Raw genomic sequence first — 18,288 nt, forward strand, 5'->3', positions numbered from 1 at the left:
CTTCTTTGAAAGGGTTACCAGAATAGTAGATAGGTAGAAAGCAGTAGATACAATATCTGGACTTGACACAGTCACACATTACATTCTTATAATCAAACTAGGGAAATATTGTCTACTCTAGATGATATGGGTATACAAATAAATGAAAAAAAATCATATTAAGAGATAGTTATTATTTAGGGATGTAAACTATCATTTAAAAAGTTAACTGATTAAACACTGTTTCACATGGAGCAGTCCCCCACCTGCGATTGGTGGGTCCAGTCAGACTACTAGGTACAGGAAAGCATCACCCGGCAAGGTTACTGGGGACCCCGCCCCCTTACATCCCTTTTATTATTAGTAGTAGCAATAATATAATTGATGTCAAAGTGTGAGGACTGATCAAATGTGGATCTGAATAGGTCTTACGTCTAGTACGATCCAATATTTTAATCAATTATTTGGATAATGGAGTACAGAATATGTTTATAAAATTTTCAAATGACACCAAGCGGGGAAGGGCTGTAAGCATGCCTGTGGATAGGGATGTAAAATTCAGTTTAACCATTTAATTGGTTAAAAAGGGGCACGCTGGAGCAGCCTCCCTGCCATGGGCTGGGGCTCCTCCAGTGTGGCTGTTTACAACCCCTTGCAGGGCTGCAGGTGCCCAGCCCATGGGGGGCTGGAAAAAACAACTCTGTGTAGGGCTGCCAGCTCCCAGCCCCTTGTGAGGGCCTAGCGGTGCTGGAGCAGACCCTCCACCTAACACAGGTGGCGGGGGAGGAGCGGTTGCTCCCCAAGTAACCAGTTATCCATTAACATCCCTAATTGTGGACAGAATAAGAATTCAAAAAGACCTCACCAAATTGGAGAACTGATCTGAAATCAACAATGAAATTCAATAAATACACATATCAAAGTGATGCACTGAGGAAGGAAAAAAAATCAAATGCACAACTACAAACTGCAGTAGTATTGCAAAAAAAATCTGGGAGCTATAGCAGATCACAAATTGAGTAAGAGTCAAACATGATGCTGTTATAAAAGAAGGCAAATGTTATTCTAAGATGTATTCATGTAAAAGTTGAGCAGTAACTGTTCTGCTCTACCTGGCATTGGTGAGGCCACAGCTGCAGTACTGTGACCATGTTTTCAAGGCTTCATGCTTTCCAAAAGATGTGGACAGATTGGATAGACTCAAGAGGAGAGCAACAAAGTTGATAAAAAGTTTAGCGAACATGCTATGAAGACGGGCTGAAGGACTGGGCTTGTTTAATCTAGAGAAGACTGAGCAGAGACATAGTCTTCAAATACATAAAAGTCTTACAAAAATAATGGTGATCAATTGTTCTTCACAGTCTCCAAGAGTAGGACAAGAAATAATCTGTTTAGTTGTCAGAAAGGGAAATTTAGGAAAATCTTACTAACCATAAGGGTATTTTACCCAGGGAGATTGTGGAATCCCTGTAAATACAAGTTTTTAAGAACAAGGTTAGGTAAAAACCTCTCAGGGATGGTTCAGGTATATCTAATCCTGCCTCAAGGTGGGAAGGTGGACTAGAAGATTTCTTGACATCCCTTCCAGCCTTACTTTTGTATCATTTTCATTAATATCTCAACATCACCATTCTATTTTCCAGTAGAATTTTCCAATCCTGTAATGACTCGTGAGTGTTATCCACCCAGTTTGGATGCTCCCTTGTTCCTGAGACATTTAGTATTAGCAAGATTGTCAGTTTCCTTTTTTAGTCCACAGTAACTTGCTCTCTTTACGACATCAATGAGTACTGCATTTCTTGTAGCTATTACATCATATAGGAGAGATTCAGGCCCCTGTGTATAGTGTACTAGTTACTCATAGAGCTCATCTGAAGTCCCCTAGGAATTCCACATAAACCAGCCCATTCGTCTCTTTTTCCTTCCTAAACTTCACTCTCTCTGGAATGAGGAGATTCACACTTTCAATATAAAGAGAGCATTGTTTTTCCACCTACACAGAACAAGATAATTCAGGAACATACCCAAGGTATTTTTGACATTTTCTGACAAGGCTAAGAGGAAATCTATACTCATACATTCATTATCTGCAGGAGCAGCCCTAGACAAGCTGCCGGCAACTGGCGCCGTAGGCGAAATGCGCGATCGGCGCCCCCGCCTCCAAAGCCCTCAATGGCCTTTTATCTTGGCGCCCTAGGCGACCGCCTAATTCATCTGTATTGACGGGCCGCCACTGATTATCTGAATGGGTTTCCAAGTACCTAACAACTTGTTATTAACAATGGCAAGAAAGATCCACTTGGTCATACTGTAGTTCATTCCACTAGGGTTTTGCTGCCTGTTGGAGGAAGGCTCTCATATCTGAAACATGTAAAGCAGCTACATGGAGCTCCAACCCACATATTAGTCCCGTGGTCACCAACCAGTAGATCAGATCGCGATCTACTGGTAGATCTCAGGGGCTCTAAGAGTAGCTCTTGAGCCCTCTCTGAACTGCGTACCTGTGCAGTACATTTACATTAGATTTCCTTATGTAATGTAGGCGGGGCTTCAAGGAAGGGGCGGGGCAGTAGATCTTCGCCTGTTCTGAGACTTAAAAAGTGATCTCGGGTGTAAAAAGGTTGGAGACCTCTGTATTAGTCACTATTAACTAATATAGGCATCAGTTTTTATAGGACTGTTTTAGAGTGGGTATTCAAATAGGACTCCTAATAACTGTCTCTGAGGAAATAGACACATCCTCATTAAGTCACTGAGTGGAATCTATGCAGACAACTGATAACACATGGTTCCTTACACTTCAGTAACAACGGGTTTTCAAAATGTGTTGTCCATACAGATTACACAACTCAGATTGCAATATCAGGGAGGCAGTCTCATACCTACAGAAATCTGTACTGATGAAGAAATTGATGGGCAGTTGGGCCCATTCCATCCTTTATGCCCTCTGGGGAGCAACACGTGAGTATCCAAGATGTCAACATGGCCCCAATGGATGCTGCTGGCCAAAATAATACAATCTCATGCATTTGTGTTCCAAGAGTGGAATCAGTGCGGACAGCACATCTCAAAGAACCATAGTTACTATAGGGATGATTGAGTAACTATTCTTTCCCTTGATGTTGAACCATAATTAATCCCAACAGTGGGTATCAAAGTATGAAATGGTGTAACATTAAGATTCCCTTCTAAGACAGATAGAGACTGCTTAAGTGTTGCTGACACAAAACAATCCCACTCTGTTTCAATGTCATGAGAAACATCTAGCTCCAGTAGGCTGTCAGACCCTCGCATTTTGAGGATCTATCAGACGGACACTGTTCTAACAATGTGCATCTCAGATCTTTGCAACACTGAATCAGAACTCTCTTATCAAAATTTATTACTGAAGAAGTCAGCACCAACCTTCCAATCACCAGGCTGTAATGTTGGTGCAGTTTAGGAGTGCCTCACTGTAATCCCTGCATCACATATAGATTTTCAACACAAATGTGCTGATCTCTCAGTACAGTACTCTGTTGTGTGAACTTCAACTGTCTTCTCCAGCAGAAGAAGTTTGAGGTGGCTCTCCTTCTTTCTAGTATGAGAGGTGAAAATGATGCAGACCAAACATCAACATGGACTTTGCCCTTTAGTAATGCACTTAAAAGTACTGCTCGTGGTGACTACTGTCACACTGCAGAGAGACTACAACTAGTGGTTTTACTGTTAACTGCCACAACATGAATGATAAATGGAGAGACCACCAGGCCTGAACCATGTTACACCGACGAGTGCCAAAGAACGTAGGTTTCAGGGCCAATAAGCTAGCTTTTAAACAAAGTTGCAATAGTGCATCCTAAGAGTGCAAACTTAACTGAAATCTAAGGTTACCCTAACAAGTCAAAGGAGAATAGATTGCAGAAAGCACATAACTAAAGTGGGGAACGCATAAGTTAAGAAGTTTACTGCGGGGAGCAGTTGCATGTGATCTAGACAGTTAGCTCAGGGCTACTAGGGTTAATCAGGCAGAAGAGTCCAAATGCAATGATTTGGCCTACACATCCCTACTTGGCTGAATACACTCATTTTTAGTTACTCAGAAGCTCAGTTACACAAACCTGAACTAGTGAATATAAACAGCATTTTCTTTACACATAGGACAGGTACTGAAACACCGGTGTTTCACCACTACTCCCCTCTACTTTCTCCTGTCAATGAGCCCTTATGCTCCAAAATTTCATCTCTGTTTTTTACAGGGACTGTATCTTTAAAAACACATTTCCTGATGTTTCAGCTGAATATGTTCCAGGAAAGATGGCTTCTCAAATAGGAACCACATTCTGCCACTTTACAGATCTTCACTGTGAAGCTATAGGAACACAAATTCTCAAACCCTGGAAAAAGACACTCACCAACATTTTGCTGGGTGACCGAATGAGCCCAGCCATTGTAGCCAAACATCTCATTGGCCAGACTGATGACCCTGTGACCCTCAATATAACAAACCTGAAAAGAGGAAGAGTGAATTTTAAAAAGTCCTGTGGAGTATAGCTGTACTGTACTAAGAAACCCTGTAAATTTCAAGGAACATCTGCCCGTGTGCAAAGAATAAAAAGGGTGCTCCCCTCCTGGCCCAATCTCCAGAAGAAGATGGCATAACAAAGAGGAAGATTTAGATAACACAAAAGAAAGAGTCTCAGAGGGGTAGCTGTGTTAGTCTGTAACTTCAGAAACAACTAGTAATCCTGTGGCACCATACAGATGAAGAAAAATATATATGTCACGAGTTTTTGTGGGGCAAGACCCATTTCATCAGGTAACCTGGAGTGGAAATAACAGAATCCAAGATATATAAAACAGCAAAAGAAGTATCTGTCAATTGTAGGACCCATGTTAATGAAGCTACAATTGACAGGTACTTTTTCTGTTATATATTTCCACTACAACTCATCTGATGAAGTGGTCTCACCCATGAAAGCTCATGATGTTATATATTTTTGTTCATCTCTAAGGTGTCACAGGTTCTTCTCTAAAGTGCCTACAAAAGAAAGGGAACACCACTCCTCGCATAATTTACACACAATGTGCAATGTTTATTTAGTGCTTTACATGTGCAAAGCACTGAACAATTAAGTAATAAATACTGCACAACATCCTAAGAACTAGATAAATGATTTCCATTTAAAGGATGAAGAAGCTGAAGGAGGAAGTTAAGTGACTTGCCAAATGTGTCAAGAAATCAGTGACTGAACTAAGGACATACACACAGTTTTTCTTATAGTGAAGAATTCTCTCTCTCTCACTCCCCGCCCACAAAGATTCTGCATACACAATTGTTTGTACCTTCTGTCCTCCACCAGCCTGCCGGCTGCTGATGTATTCCGGCCCCAGCCTCTGACGTAGAGCATTCTGGATGGCCTGGTATTCATCTGCTGTGTACTGGTACTTTAATAGAAGCACAGAAGAGTCAAACAGCTTTAGTTTCTTAAATCTATTAGCTTCCCCACCTCTGACTCATCCCACTCTTCTTTATTGCAGTCTTCTAGGAGAAGATGAATATTGCATTCTCATAATTCAGGATGTAAAAGATAATCAAAAGTGCTCAAGAAGGAATTTATTTTGCTGAATTTGGTAGGTGTATTATGCTGGTGATATTGCTTGATCTCACAAGGAACTAGTTTAGATGGATCAATGATCTGTGTTGTACAGAATTTAACTTTTCTCCAATTTTTACAAGCAGCAAATACATTACAAAGTGATAGAAGTCAGCTAAGCACTCCAGTCTGAAAGAGTACTCTTGCCCCCTCCCATCCCTATGAAATTCTATGTAACATGTGTAAAGCCCATCTATGCTGTAGGGGCATGAAGTATTGAAGGATCCTCTATCAGCACCACTCATATTAGTCAGAATATCAAATAGGTATCACTACTTATTGCACTGGCAGAAATGTTGGTTATAATCAGCGTTCCCTCCAAGCTACTGGGCAGCACAGCTTCACAGGTAATAATCAGCCCTGGCCAGTCAGTCAGCTCCCTGCATGGAGCTCTGAGCCTCTGACTGGGCTGGGCTGATTAATCACTTGTGAAACTGTTCTGCTTAGAGGGAACACTGGTTATACTCTATATACACACTGCAAAAAAATACAGATAAGGTTAAGTATGTATTACTCTGTGTGAAACAAAAGATAGGACTATGCAGCATTTTAAAGACTAACAAGATGGTTTATTAGGTGATGAGCTTTCGTGGGCCAGACCCACTTCCTCAGATCAAATTGTGGAAGAAAATTGGCATGACCATATATACAAAGGGATACAATCAAAAAAAAGTGAACACATATAAAATAGACAAATCAGATTTTAGAACGGGGGGGGGGGGGGGGGGAAGAAGGGAGAAGGTTAATGTCTATGAGATAATGATATTAGAGGTGGTAATTGGGGAAGCTATCTTTGTAATGGGTAAGATAATTGGCATCTTTGTTAAGGCCCATTTGTAAAGTGTCAAATTTCAGCATGAATGACAGTTCAAAGGCTTCTCTTTGAAGTCTTGTGTTAAAGTCTCTTTACTCAGTGTGGAGTTAGTGTTCTAGTTAAGCATGAATATGGGTGAGTATGGGGAGCACTAAGTTCAATTCCAGCTCTTATATGAAGAGTAGGGATGCTAGCTATTGTGTAACTGAATAGTTGTGTAACTACATGACTATTTGATAGTTCCCAGGGGCAGGTCCAGCAGCCAGTGTGCTCCCAGCCCCACTCCCTGGAGGGCGCTGGTCTATGAGGGTCCAGTGGGAGTTGATCTGTGAGAGGAGCCAGTTTAAAAACTAGCTCCTCACACACACCAGCTGCCTGCCTCCCCATGCTGCTGCTTCTGATACAGAGGCAGCAGCGTAGGATAGCAGCAGCCTCTGTCTGTGGGGAATCTGAGCTCCCTGTGGACAGAGGCAGCAGCATGTGGGGTGGGAGTGAGGCAACTTTTTTCAAGAATAACAGACCATTTCTTTTTCTGGCAGTTATACAGAAATATATAACTTTAAGCAAAAGGGCAAGTAGAAAGGCAAAGGGGAAAGATAGCACTGTACATATATATACACAAAGACTTCATATTCAGCAGCTAACTGAAGATGTAATGGCATGGAGAGCAGAATTCACCTTGCAAGGCAAAAGACAAACAGTTTATTGTTTTTTTCCCCCAATAGCTGGAAAAAGGTAGCTTCCTTCTCATTACCAATAGAGGAGAATGCATGTTTTTAAAAGTAAACCTGGGGCATGCCATCCACTATTAAGATAAACCAGTCTGTGATGAAGTCTCCCTACTTTGCACTGATTCAGAAAGGGTTAACCACACACTGTGGGCTGAGGAAGCCACATCCCCGTACACCTGCTGGGCATGCTCCAGAGGAAACTATAAAAGGGAGTAGCTCAGTCTGGGCTGGCCGCTGATGAAAGCAGACGTATGTTGCAGGCTAGAACAGGGAGACTGCTGGAATTTCAGGACCCAGAACTCAGTCATCCTGAGGCTCCAATGAACCCCCAGCTAATCAGTTCTGCTAATGGAGGACAGTGGACACTACCAGCCTTTGGAAGGAAGGGTAGGGACTGACCCAGGAATTGGAACCGATGTACTGGGTGACCAAAACTGATTGTAGTAGCACAGGATCTCTAGGGAACTGGGTTAACACCAGTGGCGCAGGATGGGCCTGGGTCTCCGTACCCCAGCTGCCCCTCTGAGCTTAACTGCCCTACTGACCCTTAGCCATTGGGTCATTATGCCCTGAGCTACAGGGCTACTAGATCAACTTGAGCCATTAGGCCAATCTGCTCTGAACAACAAGATATTTTTGTGGAGCCTGGCCACTGGGACGCACTGTTCTGCAGTGAAGGGTGACTGCATTGATTCTGGTACTTGGTCACACTGCCTTGGGGGGAAGGGGTAGGGTTTCTATGGCAACACAGGAGGCCAGGCCACTTGAGCCTGTAAATATCTAATTTGATACCCTGACATGCCATGACAGGATGTATCTATCCTGTGACAAATGGTAGCAAGACAGGGCAGCCAATAAAATAGAATTCCTGCCTGACAGACATGGAAATGGGAGTGGATTTTGAAGTGGCTGCTGGAGAGCCAGCAGCAAGTGGCACAAGAGCAACATCAGATTAGCTGCTACAACAGATCACAGCAGCAACTCCAGATAGTGCAACAGCAGGACCAGTGACACCAAATGGTGTGGGAACTGGCTGCTCAAGACCAGGTGCACCAATAGGATTAGAGGCAAGGAACATTTTGGCAGGGCTGCCAGTATGTCTGAATAAGATGGGGCTCATTAACAATCTGAGGCATTTCTTGTGACATTCAAATTGGGTCATCATGCCTGGCAGCCACCAAAACTCTGAGCTGTTCTCTTGGCACCAGGCCAGCCTACCTACTGGGACCTATACTTCCAAGGTGTTGAGATACATAAAAATGAAGGTGGCCAGACTGCCATCAGTCCTGAGGCATACCGCCAACAACTCTACTGCAAATGGACCTGCCCATGGATTCTGGAACTACTGTTGGCAACGATTGGAATCATATAAGCAGACCAGAGTCCAGGTGGTGGAGACAGTGGCACTGGAGCAGTTTACCAAGAGCCTACCCACTAAGGGAAGGATTGGGTGCAATGGCACTGCCCAGCTTGCTGAAACTATCTCCTTAATGGAAGATTACAAGATTGCTGAGGGTCAGAGCAGCAAGCTCAAGAAACTGACCACACAAGGCCAAGGTAGGAGCCTCTAACACCAACCTAAGCCACCGGCAACCATGACAAATCCTGGCACAAAGTAACTGACTGATTGAGCTGCCTGGGGCAAAGGATCTTTATGAGTCATCACATCATCTCTATCATCTGGCTACATAGGAGGCCAGGCCCCTTGGGCTGCTAAAATCTCTACTTTGATCTCCTCACAATCCGTTGCCCAATAATGGTGTGTAAGTAACTCACAACACAATCCAATCCATCAGAGAAAGGAACATTCTTCCTGTCCTTTAAAAAAAAAATCCAAGGCCCTTTCTTTGAGTAAATTCAAGGCCCTTCTCAGATAAAAGTTACTAGTGTTAGATATACTAGCAGGAGTAAATGTAATGAGGATGAAGATTATCATGGTGAGGATGGCAGGTATGATTTAAACATACCACGAGTATACTATATTAAAAGCAATAAAGTGCTTTGTGAAACTTCCTGAAGGGCAAGAGGAAGACTGCCATGTCTGTTCTAGATGAAGAGAGACTGACCTGCCCAAAGCACAGAGATGAACTACTACTGTTGGAATCAATCTTGGTGTGGTTTCCACTATTTGTCCTCTGACTTTCTGACATCCCTAAAAACAAAGGAAAGAAAACAAATAAAAAACCTCATAATGAATCATCATCACTAGCAAAAACAAAAACCTGAAAGCAAGAAATACAGTAGTCCCACTGAAGACTTTCAGGATTGTAGTTTAGAAGAGACTTAGTAAGTAGTTTATCCCATTGCAATCATGCAGCAGAAAATTCCCTCAGCAAGGTTCCACTGGATATTATACCAATATCATACTTTAAATTCTAATAAGCAACTGCAATTCCAACAGAAATTCATTTTGTCATTATTAATTCATTATTTACTCCTCAAGAACAGAGTCACTGTAGGTTATGTTAAAAGAAAATTGTTAAATTCTGGTATAGATGGGTCTTTACCACTTTTTCCCCTATCCACAGCTTCATTCTATCTACTTCATGCTATTACTGTGGAGAAATTGGAAAGGGTACAGAGAAGAGCGACAAGAATGATTAAAGGTCTAGAGAACATGACCTATGAAGCCAGGCTTCATGAACTGGGCTTGTTTAGTTTGGAAAAAAGAAGATTAAGGGGGGACATGATAGCGGTTTTCAAATATCTAAGGCTGTGTCCAGACTCAGGGGGTTTTTCGGGAAAAGTAGCCTTTTTAGTGACACCACTAATTGTTCTTGTGCTCCTTGGTCATACAGTGTGTGTACTCTACCTAAACAATGACTAGAAGTAATTAATACAATTCATTAACTACAGATAAATTTGTTAATTTTAAATGCAAAACATGTTTTGATAAAGTTTTTTCCTTATGTTTCCAGTGCATTTGAGGTAGTATTAATTAATTAAAATACCTACAATTAAATGCTATATTTGTGCATGTTACTGAATTTCCACCAAAATATCACTGGACACAAATCATAAGTACAAATTTAATTATCTAATACAATGGTTCCCAACCTTTTTGAGCATATGGACTCCTTTTCAATCTATTAAAATTTCATGGACTCCCAACCAATATAGCTCTTTTCAAACATTCCATTATTTGACAATCATTTGAAATGTCTAATAGTTTATGTAATCTAAACAAATACAGAGTCCTGGGGGGAAAAAGAAAAGAAAAGTAAGGATCAGGACCACCAGGGTGGGCCCATCCTTAATTTTAAACTTTCCATGGACCCCCTTCAGTACTGTCATGGATCACCAGAGGTCCATAGACCACAGGTTGGGAAGCACTGATATAATAAATAAGAAATATATCATCTGCAATTTTCTAAAATAAAGATACAATTTAAAAATCTGAATACATATATACATATATATAACCACTTAAATTCATAGAATCATAACATATCCTCCAGATGAGGTAAAAGAAGCACCAAATTTAGTGTAATGATAGTTCAAATTAACATTTTAATGTTTACCAATCTTTCTCTAGGAAAATAACTAAAGTACAAATACAAACATATTGTATCAAGGTTTCCTGCTTGCTGACTTAAATGCAATTAAATTAAAATAAATTATTTTAAATAATTTTAACTGAAATCAATCCATTCTGACTGCAGTACTGGAAATCCAACCTCAACAGCTTCATGCTAGCTATTGCATATGAATTTGAGAGACTAGAAAGCAAAGTGAGAAATTATTTCATTGCCTAAAACTAGAAATACAAAATGGTAAGAAATAAAACATTTTTGATATACCTGAATGTGGTTTCTAACTCAAGTGAAGATATTTAAAAATATTATTCCCCAATCTCCTTAAACCTTTTCCTTCCAATACGCATATAATACTTAGGGTAAGAAAAAACAAAATTCCACAGCTGGTATTGACATAGCGGCCTGACTTCCAGACCTTCTGGCCTTCACTTAGGCCAGGTCTATACTACATCTGGAAGGTCATCTTAAGGTACGTAATTCCAGCTATGTAGCATACATAGTTGGAGTCGGCTTAATTTAAGCCAGTGGTCTCCAACCTTTTATACCTAGGATCACTTTTTAAATGTTATGGCAAGCCAAGATCTACCTCATCCCTTTCCCCAGACTCCACTGCTTATTTGAGGTCTTACCCTCTCCAAACCTTTCCCCGGACTACCTGTTGCTAATGAAAATTCACCATTAATTACATAAGTACACCTGAGTCATTTTGCTAGGGCTGCAGCTGGGGAGAACAGTTTAATTTAAATTATGAAACAGATTAATGTTTTAACTTTCTTGTGTTAGTTTCATATTTTTTTAATTTATGGCAGGTGTGGGGAACTTTTTTTTTTTGAGTTGGGGGTCACTGACCCACAGAAAAATCAGTTGGGGACCACATAAGTGAGAAACAAAAAAAACTTCCCAAACCCCAACCTTCCCTGATGTGCCCAGCAACTCAGACACATCACTCTTCTGGCACTCCAGCCCGCACAGAGTGAGGGGGAAGGGACAGGGAGGACTGAGGTTCTCATAGGCCAGATTTACTTTTCTGGGTTTCCAGAGTTAGTGGATTTGGTGGACCCCCTTAGGCTCTGATATGGGAACAAAAATGAGGGGCTCAATGCATGGGGTAGACTACCATTGAGTGGGATAGGGATGCAGGATGTGGGTGGGAGGTGGAGTACAGGACGGGTGAGGAAAGGGAGTTTGGTGGTAGAAGAGAGTGTGGGGTGTGGGTACGACAGGGAGTTTGGGAGCGGAAGGGGGTTGGGAGAGTAAGGCAGAAAAGGTGAAAGGGTTAGAATGCAGCCAAAGAGCTAGTTGGGGAGGGAGGCAAAGAAGTAGGGAATAAAGGAAAGTGAAGCTTCTGCAAATTGTATCCCCCCCCTCACATCTTCCCTCTGCTCCAGCCTCACTCCCTCAATCCCATGAGCCTCCCCAGCCTGATCCCCTGCATCGTCCCATCGCCCTCAGTGCAACTCCTGCTGCCTCCCATCCTGTCTCTGCAGCTTGATCCCCTGCATTGCCCTATGCCCCTCAGTGCATCTCCTGCCCCCTCCCATCCATACTCCTTCATCCTCCTGCCCCACATTCCTGTGCCTCCAGCGCAATCACAGGTAGGGTAGCAGTGCTGGGACTCGCAACCTCCTGGGTATAGCACTGGGGCAAGGGGAGTGGGAGGGCAGAGTCTCTTCCCTACCTGGCTCAGCCCTTTACCTGTAGGCAGTGGCTCCAGGGCAGCCTAGGGCTGGCTCCAGCCTGGCCGGGTGCAGTGGGGTGCTGGGGAAGGGGCTCTCTGACCCTGCACACAGCTCGTGAACAGTGCCCCTCCCAAAGCAGGAGACAAGAGCTGGGGATGCATGCGTGTGCGCGCACACATGCTTCTTCTCTTCCCCACTCCTGCTACCAAGTTAACAAAGAGAGACAGCTGCCCCTCTTTGCTCCAGCTCAGCTGGCTGCTGTGTTCAGCCTGCTGAGAGGTTGTGCCACACTCCAGCTGGGCTGGAGCAAAGGGAAGCAGCTGTCCAGCCAGCTGGCCATGGCGAATGACTCCTGGGGTGCCGCAATCAACTGGTTGGTGACCACTGCCTTAAGCTAAGCTTGGCGGTGTACACACAGTGGGGAGCAAATGCTTTCATTGGCTTCCATTACTCCTTGTCATTGTGAGTACAGGCACCAGCTGGAGCTGCCCTCAGCATTCAATTTAAAAGCTATACTAGACCTGCTAAGTTGAATGCCAGAACATTAGTCTCTGGCATGGCTGAGTGTAGGCATGCCCTTGGATTCCTGGCTTCATCAATTTTGCCTGCAGCCATACTGCCACAGGCTGTTATGCAATCATAATTCATAAATTAAGCAGAGCTGTGAAACCTACGCTCTTTCTACTGAGTTGGTACTGAGCAGCCAGCCAGCATGGTGTTCTATGGGGCTGCATGTGCAAGTATTTGGCTGACACATAAAACAGATAGATAAAAAAACTGGAGTGACACACATCCTGGGGATCTTATCATTATGTATTTGTATAGTACCAAACATGGCAGGGCTCTCATCTATCACTGAGGCTTCCAGATAGTATGGCAGTACAAGTAACAGATGTAACAGGGAGCTCCTTAGTCATTCATGATTAAAAAAGAACTATCTAAAATGTTCCAAAGGAAAAAAAAAAAAAGCTCACGGTGCTTAACAGCCTAACAGGCTAACTTTACTTCTGCCATGTTGGAGTCCAACATTCTTCAGGTGTTGAGGGAGTTCTGCTGATCTCACAGCAAGGAGCTAAAACCTAAGAATTAGAATTAAGGTGGACTATGTTTGGGGCACATCTAGACTACATTTTAATTTCAAAAGAGGATATGCAAATTCTGCAGGAATTTGCATATCTTCTTCCGATCGCATTTTTCGAAAGAGGATCTTTCGAAAGTGAAAGTAATCTGGACGTACTTTTTTCCACCAAAAAACCCCTTTTTAGAAAAACTGCGTAAACCCTTTTTTAGGAAGAATGTTTTTTTTGAAAAAGGAGTTTTTTTCTTTTCTGAAAAAAACCACATCCAGACTAGTTTCACTTTTGAAAGATCTTCTTTTGAAAATGCAATTGGAAGAAGATATGCAAATTCCCAGGGAATTTGCACATCCTCTTTAGAAATTAAAATGTAGTCTAGATGTGCTGGAGAAGGGGCATTAGTGGTGGATTCTGGAACAAATACCAAATTTGGTAATTATATTGGGCCTATCTTAAATGCCACGTGCAGTTTTGGTTGGATACAGTTATTCTTCACTTTCTGTCCAAAAATGTATAGTTTTGACATACAGTTAAAAAAAACTTACCTGTTTCAGTTTAGAGCTAAACATATTTCTGTAACAGGTGAAGAGATTTTCTATTTATAATGTAGTTTTCTAAAAGTCACTTTCAGATCTATCTGGTTGGAAGTGGAGATTACACACACACACACACACACACACACACACACACACACACACACACACACACACACACACACACACACACACACACACACACGATCATAATCGTGAAATCCAGCTCTTAAGAGATTAATAGGCTTTCCTTATACAGGCAATCCCCGACTTATGTCGGATCCGCACTTACGAACGGGGCTTTTCTCGCCCCGGGGTCCCGCTGCCTGGGCGGCTTTGCTCCCGGGCAAACGAGCAAAGCCGCCCAGGCAGCGGCTTTGGTTGGGTGTCCCTGGTCTGCTGGGGCGGTCCAGCGGCTTTGCTGGACCCCCCCAGCAGACCAGGGGGACAGGAGCAAAGCCGCACAGGTGGCATCCCGCCGCCTGTGCGGCTTTGCTCGGGGGCAAAGGAGCAAAGCCAAACGGGCGGCAGGGTCCCTCCGCCTGTGCGGCTTTGCTCAGGTCTCCCTGGTCTGCTTTGGGGGGAGGGGGCGCTAGTGCGCCCCTCCTCCCCCAGCAGACCAGGCTTTTGTTGCAGGATGCCTCGGTTAGAGCAGCTGGGGTGCTGCCTGGTTGGTCCTGTGGGAACCTACTGGGCAGTGCCCCAGCTGTTCTGTCCCAGGCTCCAGATTCAGCAGCTGTTGAAACTGATCAGGCTGATTCCAGGAAGCTGGGGGCAGAGCAACTCTGCCTCCGGCTTCCTGTAGTCAGCCCCTGGTCAGTTTCAGTGGCAGCAGCTGAATCTGGAGCCAGTTCCGACTTACATACAAATTCAACTTAAGAACAAACCTATAGTCTCTATCTTGTACGTAACCCGGGGACTGCCTGTATTTAAGAAAAATAGGTTGTTGCAACAGTAGGAGGGAATTTTACAAACCATGGTGGTCAGCAGCAGAGGGAATAAAAACTCAAACAGTGATAGGTATTTCCTGCTCACTTTTGGCAAACAAAAGGATATGCTGTAGTTGTAAAGCCCTAGGGGCGTTTTCACAGTTGGGGGTAAATGTAGCTCCTGTGAATAACTAAACATCTTACCAGTTTGCTCAGAGTTTCTACAAATAGTAAGGGGACATTTTCAAACAAAATGATTTTTTAAACTGAAAGCAATATTTTATCTTTTAACTTTCTGTCTGACATGTACTGGGGTAGGTGGTCTGAATTGCAAGGAAAGACACACCATAAAAAAAAAGGGCTGAGTAGGTTATGGGGACTCAGATCTTGGGTGGAATCATAGGAAAATCAAAATCCCATTCAAAAAGGTTCATTATTCAGTCACTGATAATTAACCTAATAGATCCAAACTCCAGCAGCCAAAACCCTGTCATAGTTCCCAGTTTCACTGTTCCAACTGAATATAGCTATTGTAGGAAGTGACAGTCCAAGGGTTACACATACTATATATACCAGTACCTAGATTTTAATGCTGGTTTGGTTTGTATCCAAATGCAATTCTGACACTATCTTAGAAGCAGGTGGCAAAAATTCAGTAAGTGTGCAAGTTTAGTTTCTAACTCTGTTCTCGGGACTTGCTTCCTCTCTGAGAATCATATCCCAATTCCTGTGGACATGGCAAATCTGGTTTGTAAAAACCGTTTCACTAGTGCCAACTGTGTTTGCTGAATCCAATGAAATGCAATATACACAAAACTTGACATTTTACAACAAATAACTCAAAAGTATTTGCAAATAATAAGCCTATAACTGGAAAAATGTTAAGAGTGTGGGTATTTGGAAAGAAAGGTACGTATCTTATGAAAATGGGATCTATTAATCTCCTATAGGAAAATCAAGTTTACTAACTGGGTGAAATACAACACAGTTACAGGCCTCAATAGCGTTTTTACCAAAGTATCAGCTGAAACATTATCATTTTGAGAATTAGACACTGACAGCTATTATGACAGTGCACAAAGATCTCTAATGTATAGCACTGTCTAGGGACAGATAGATTGATTAACACCCTTGAATAGAATTCAGAAAGCTGTTTCTAGCAGTGACATCAATGAAGTGAACCTAACCTATATGCCTATGTATTTCTTAGCCTGGTATCTGAACATCTAGGATCTACCAGTTGTTTCCCTTTGATAATATCTATTATTTACAGGTCATTATTTTAAAATTCACCCTGTAATGATCAAAGGCATATTCTCCCCCATCATCAAGGAAGGACATGCACAAGATTTTGTCCATTGTGCTCCAAAAATGGTCTTTGGTTTACCGTTTTTATTCTAATCTGAGCTGACAGAAAATTCCACAACTATTATCCCTATGGATCACAAGTTTCACTGTTCCAACTGAATATAGCTATTGCAGGAATTGACAGTCCAAAGGTCAGACATTCACTACATATACACATACAAGAAAAATTGTTTTAGGCCAATCTGTATTATTTTGCAATACTACATCTTCTTACTCCCCTGCATGCTACCCCTTTCTTCAGAATGTGATAAGAAGTTTCCTTCACAGTGGGTCTATAGTATTCTGAGTGAAAATCTCTTACATTCTTTCAATAACATTCATTCCACAGATCCCACCCAGAGCAAGCTAGTCAAATGTAAGCTTAAAGAGGTACTTAGCTGGTATTGGAGATAGTCCAACACACTGCATATTGTTTTGAAACTTCTATTTATCCCACTTTTCTTATTTTTAGTTGATCTATAATTATATAGGGCACAGTATATTTCCTTCCCATGCATGTTGCAGCTAGACCAATATATACACGATGTAGCTTGCTTTAGGGATGTTAGCTATCAGATAATTGAATAGTCATGTAACCACTTGAAATCTTTTGATAGTCCCCGGGCGGAGAACGGGGAGCTGGCAGTCATGCATTCCTGGGGAGCCCCTTGCTATCCCGCACTGCTGCTTCGCTATCAGAGCCAGCAGGGATGGCAGGGGGGAGCCAGTCTGCGAGGGAAGCCAGTTTAAAAAATGAGCTCCCTGCATTGACGGGCTGCTTGCTGCCCCATGCTGATGCCTGATGCATAGGCAACAGCGCAGAGTGGCAGCAGCCCCTATCCGTAGAGCTGTGGTTACCAACCCGTTGATCGCGATCGACTGGTCGATCGTGAGGCCTCGACCAGTTGATCGCGAGGCGTTCGGGCAACCCCGCCCCCCATTTTCCTCCCATCCCCGAGAAGCCCCACTACCTATCTCTAGTGTAGTGCCGGCTTCCCGCGGGGTGGACGGAAGTCCTCTCTGAAGCCCGTGTCACTTCCCCCTCCCACAGTTCTGTTGTGTGCTGGGGAAGGGGGCGTTGGCCCTAGAGGAGGAGTGCGAAGGCTTCCCTGCGCCGCAGGAGGGGTGAGTTGGGCACAGGGGTTTCCCTGCGGCGCGGGAGCAGGAGTTGGCCCCGGGGTTTGGCCACGCTGCGGGAGGGGAGGGAGTTGGCTGGGCCAGGCCGCTTCGGAGAAGGGGGGTTTGACCCCGGAGCAGGCGCCCGCGGGGGTTGGCCATGCTGCAGGAGGGGGTTGGCTGCGCTGCGCCGTGGGAGGGGGGTTTGGCCCTGGGGCAGGTGCCCACAGGGGTTGGCCACGCTGCGGGAGGGGAGGGGCTGGGCCGCGGAATGGGGGTTTGGCCCGGGCCGCGGAATGGGGGTTTCGCCCGGGCCGCGGAATGGGGGGGTTGCCCCCGAGGCAGGCTCCCACGGGGGTTTGCCCCCGCTGCGGGAGGCGGGGGTTAGCCCCGGGGCAGGCATGTGCTGGCTTCCTGCAGGGGGGCGGGGGGAGGAGGGAGGGAGAGAGAATCCTGGGAGGAGGCAGATACAGGTGACTCTGCTACCACTGGCACCCTGTCCCCAGCTACAGAACTCTGTCCCCACTCCCTGAACTCTGTCCCCATTCCCGTCCCCTCTCCCCGAACTCTGTCCCCACTGGCATCCTGTCCCCTACTGCAGAACCCTGTCCTCTGCCCTCCCAGCTCCCTGTTCCCTCTCCTCTGCCCCCAGTCGCAGAACTCTGTCCCCACAAAAAAAATCGATTGTGGGCCACAGAAAGCCCCATAATGGGGGAGGCATAGAGGCTTAGGGCTCCATAAACTTAATTTGCCTGGAGAGGATTATATTGGCAGGAGGGTGGTTGTGTTATGTCAGTTAAATTATTATTACTCATGTGAGTAGCTTTTTCCACACCTCTGAGTGATGCAGTTCTACCAATACTGTAGATGTCTGTAGCGTAAACTAGACCTGAGCCTGTGTTGTAAAGTATT

General features: G+C 44.0%; 2 protein-coding genes across 14 annotated transcripts in view; one reads left to right on the forward strand and one right to left on the reverse strand.

The window, feature by feature from the left end:
- RAD52 (RAD52 DNA repair protein) overlaps positions 1–18,288 on the reverse strand; it is a 28,282-nt gene that overhangs the window by 8,194 nt on the left and 1,800 nt on the right. For 6 of the 8 annotated variants that reach the window (XM_075941132.1, XM_075941140.1, XM_075941155.1 and 3 more), the window contains exons 2-4: positions 9,227–9,312; positions 5,305–5,406; positions 4,374–4,467 (exon numbers count right to left, since the gene is read on the reverse strand). In XM_075941132.1, the coding sequence (XP_075797247.1) occupies positions 4,374–4,467; positions 5,305–5,406; positions 9,227–9,310 (280 nt within the window). In that variant the 5' untranslated portion in view covers positions 9,311–9,312. The remainder of the gene's footprint in view (positions 1–4,373; positions 4,468–5,304; positions 5,407–9,226; positions 9,313–18,288) is intronic. The other 2 variants (XM_075941163.1, XM_075941149.1) reach the window with 2 other exon arrangements.
- Positions 1–18,288, forward strand: part of ERC1 (ELKS/RAB6-interacting/CAST family member 1) — a 507,898-nt gene that overhangs the window by 1,479 nt on the left and 488,131 nt on the right. The window lies entirely within an intron of this gene.

Source organism: Pelodiscus sinensis, chromosome 1, assembly GCF_049634645.1.
Source record: "Pelodiscus sinensis isolate JC-2024 chromosome 1, ASM4963464v1, whole genome shotgun sequence".
NCBI classification, from domain to species: Eukaryota; Metazoa; Chordata; order Testudines; family Trionychidae; genus Pelodiscus; species Pelodiscus sinensis.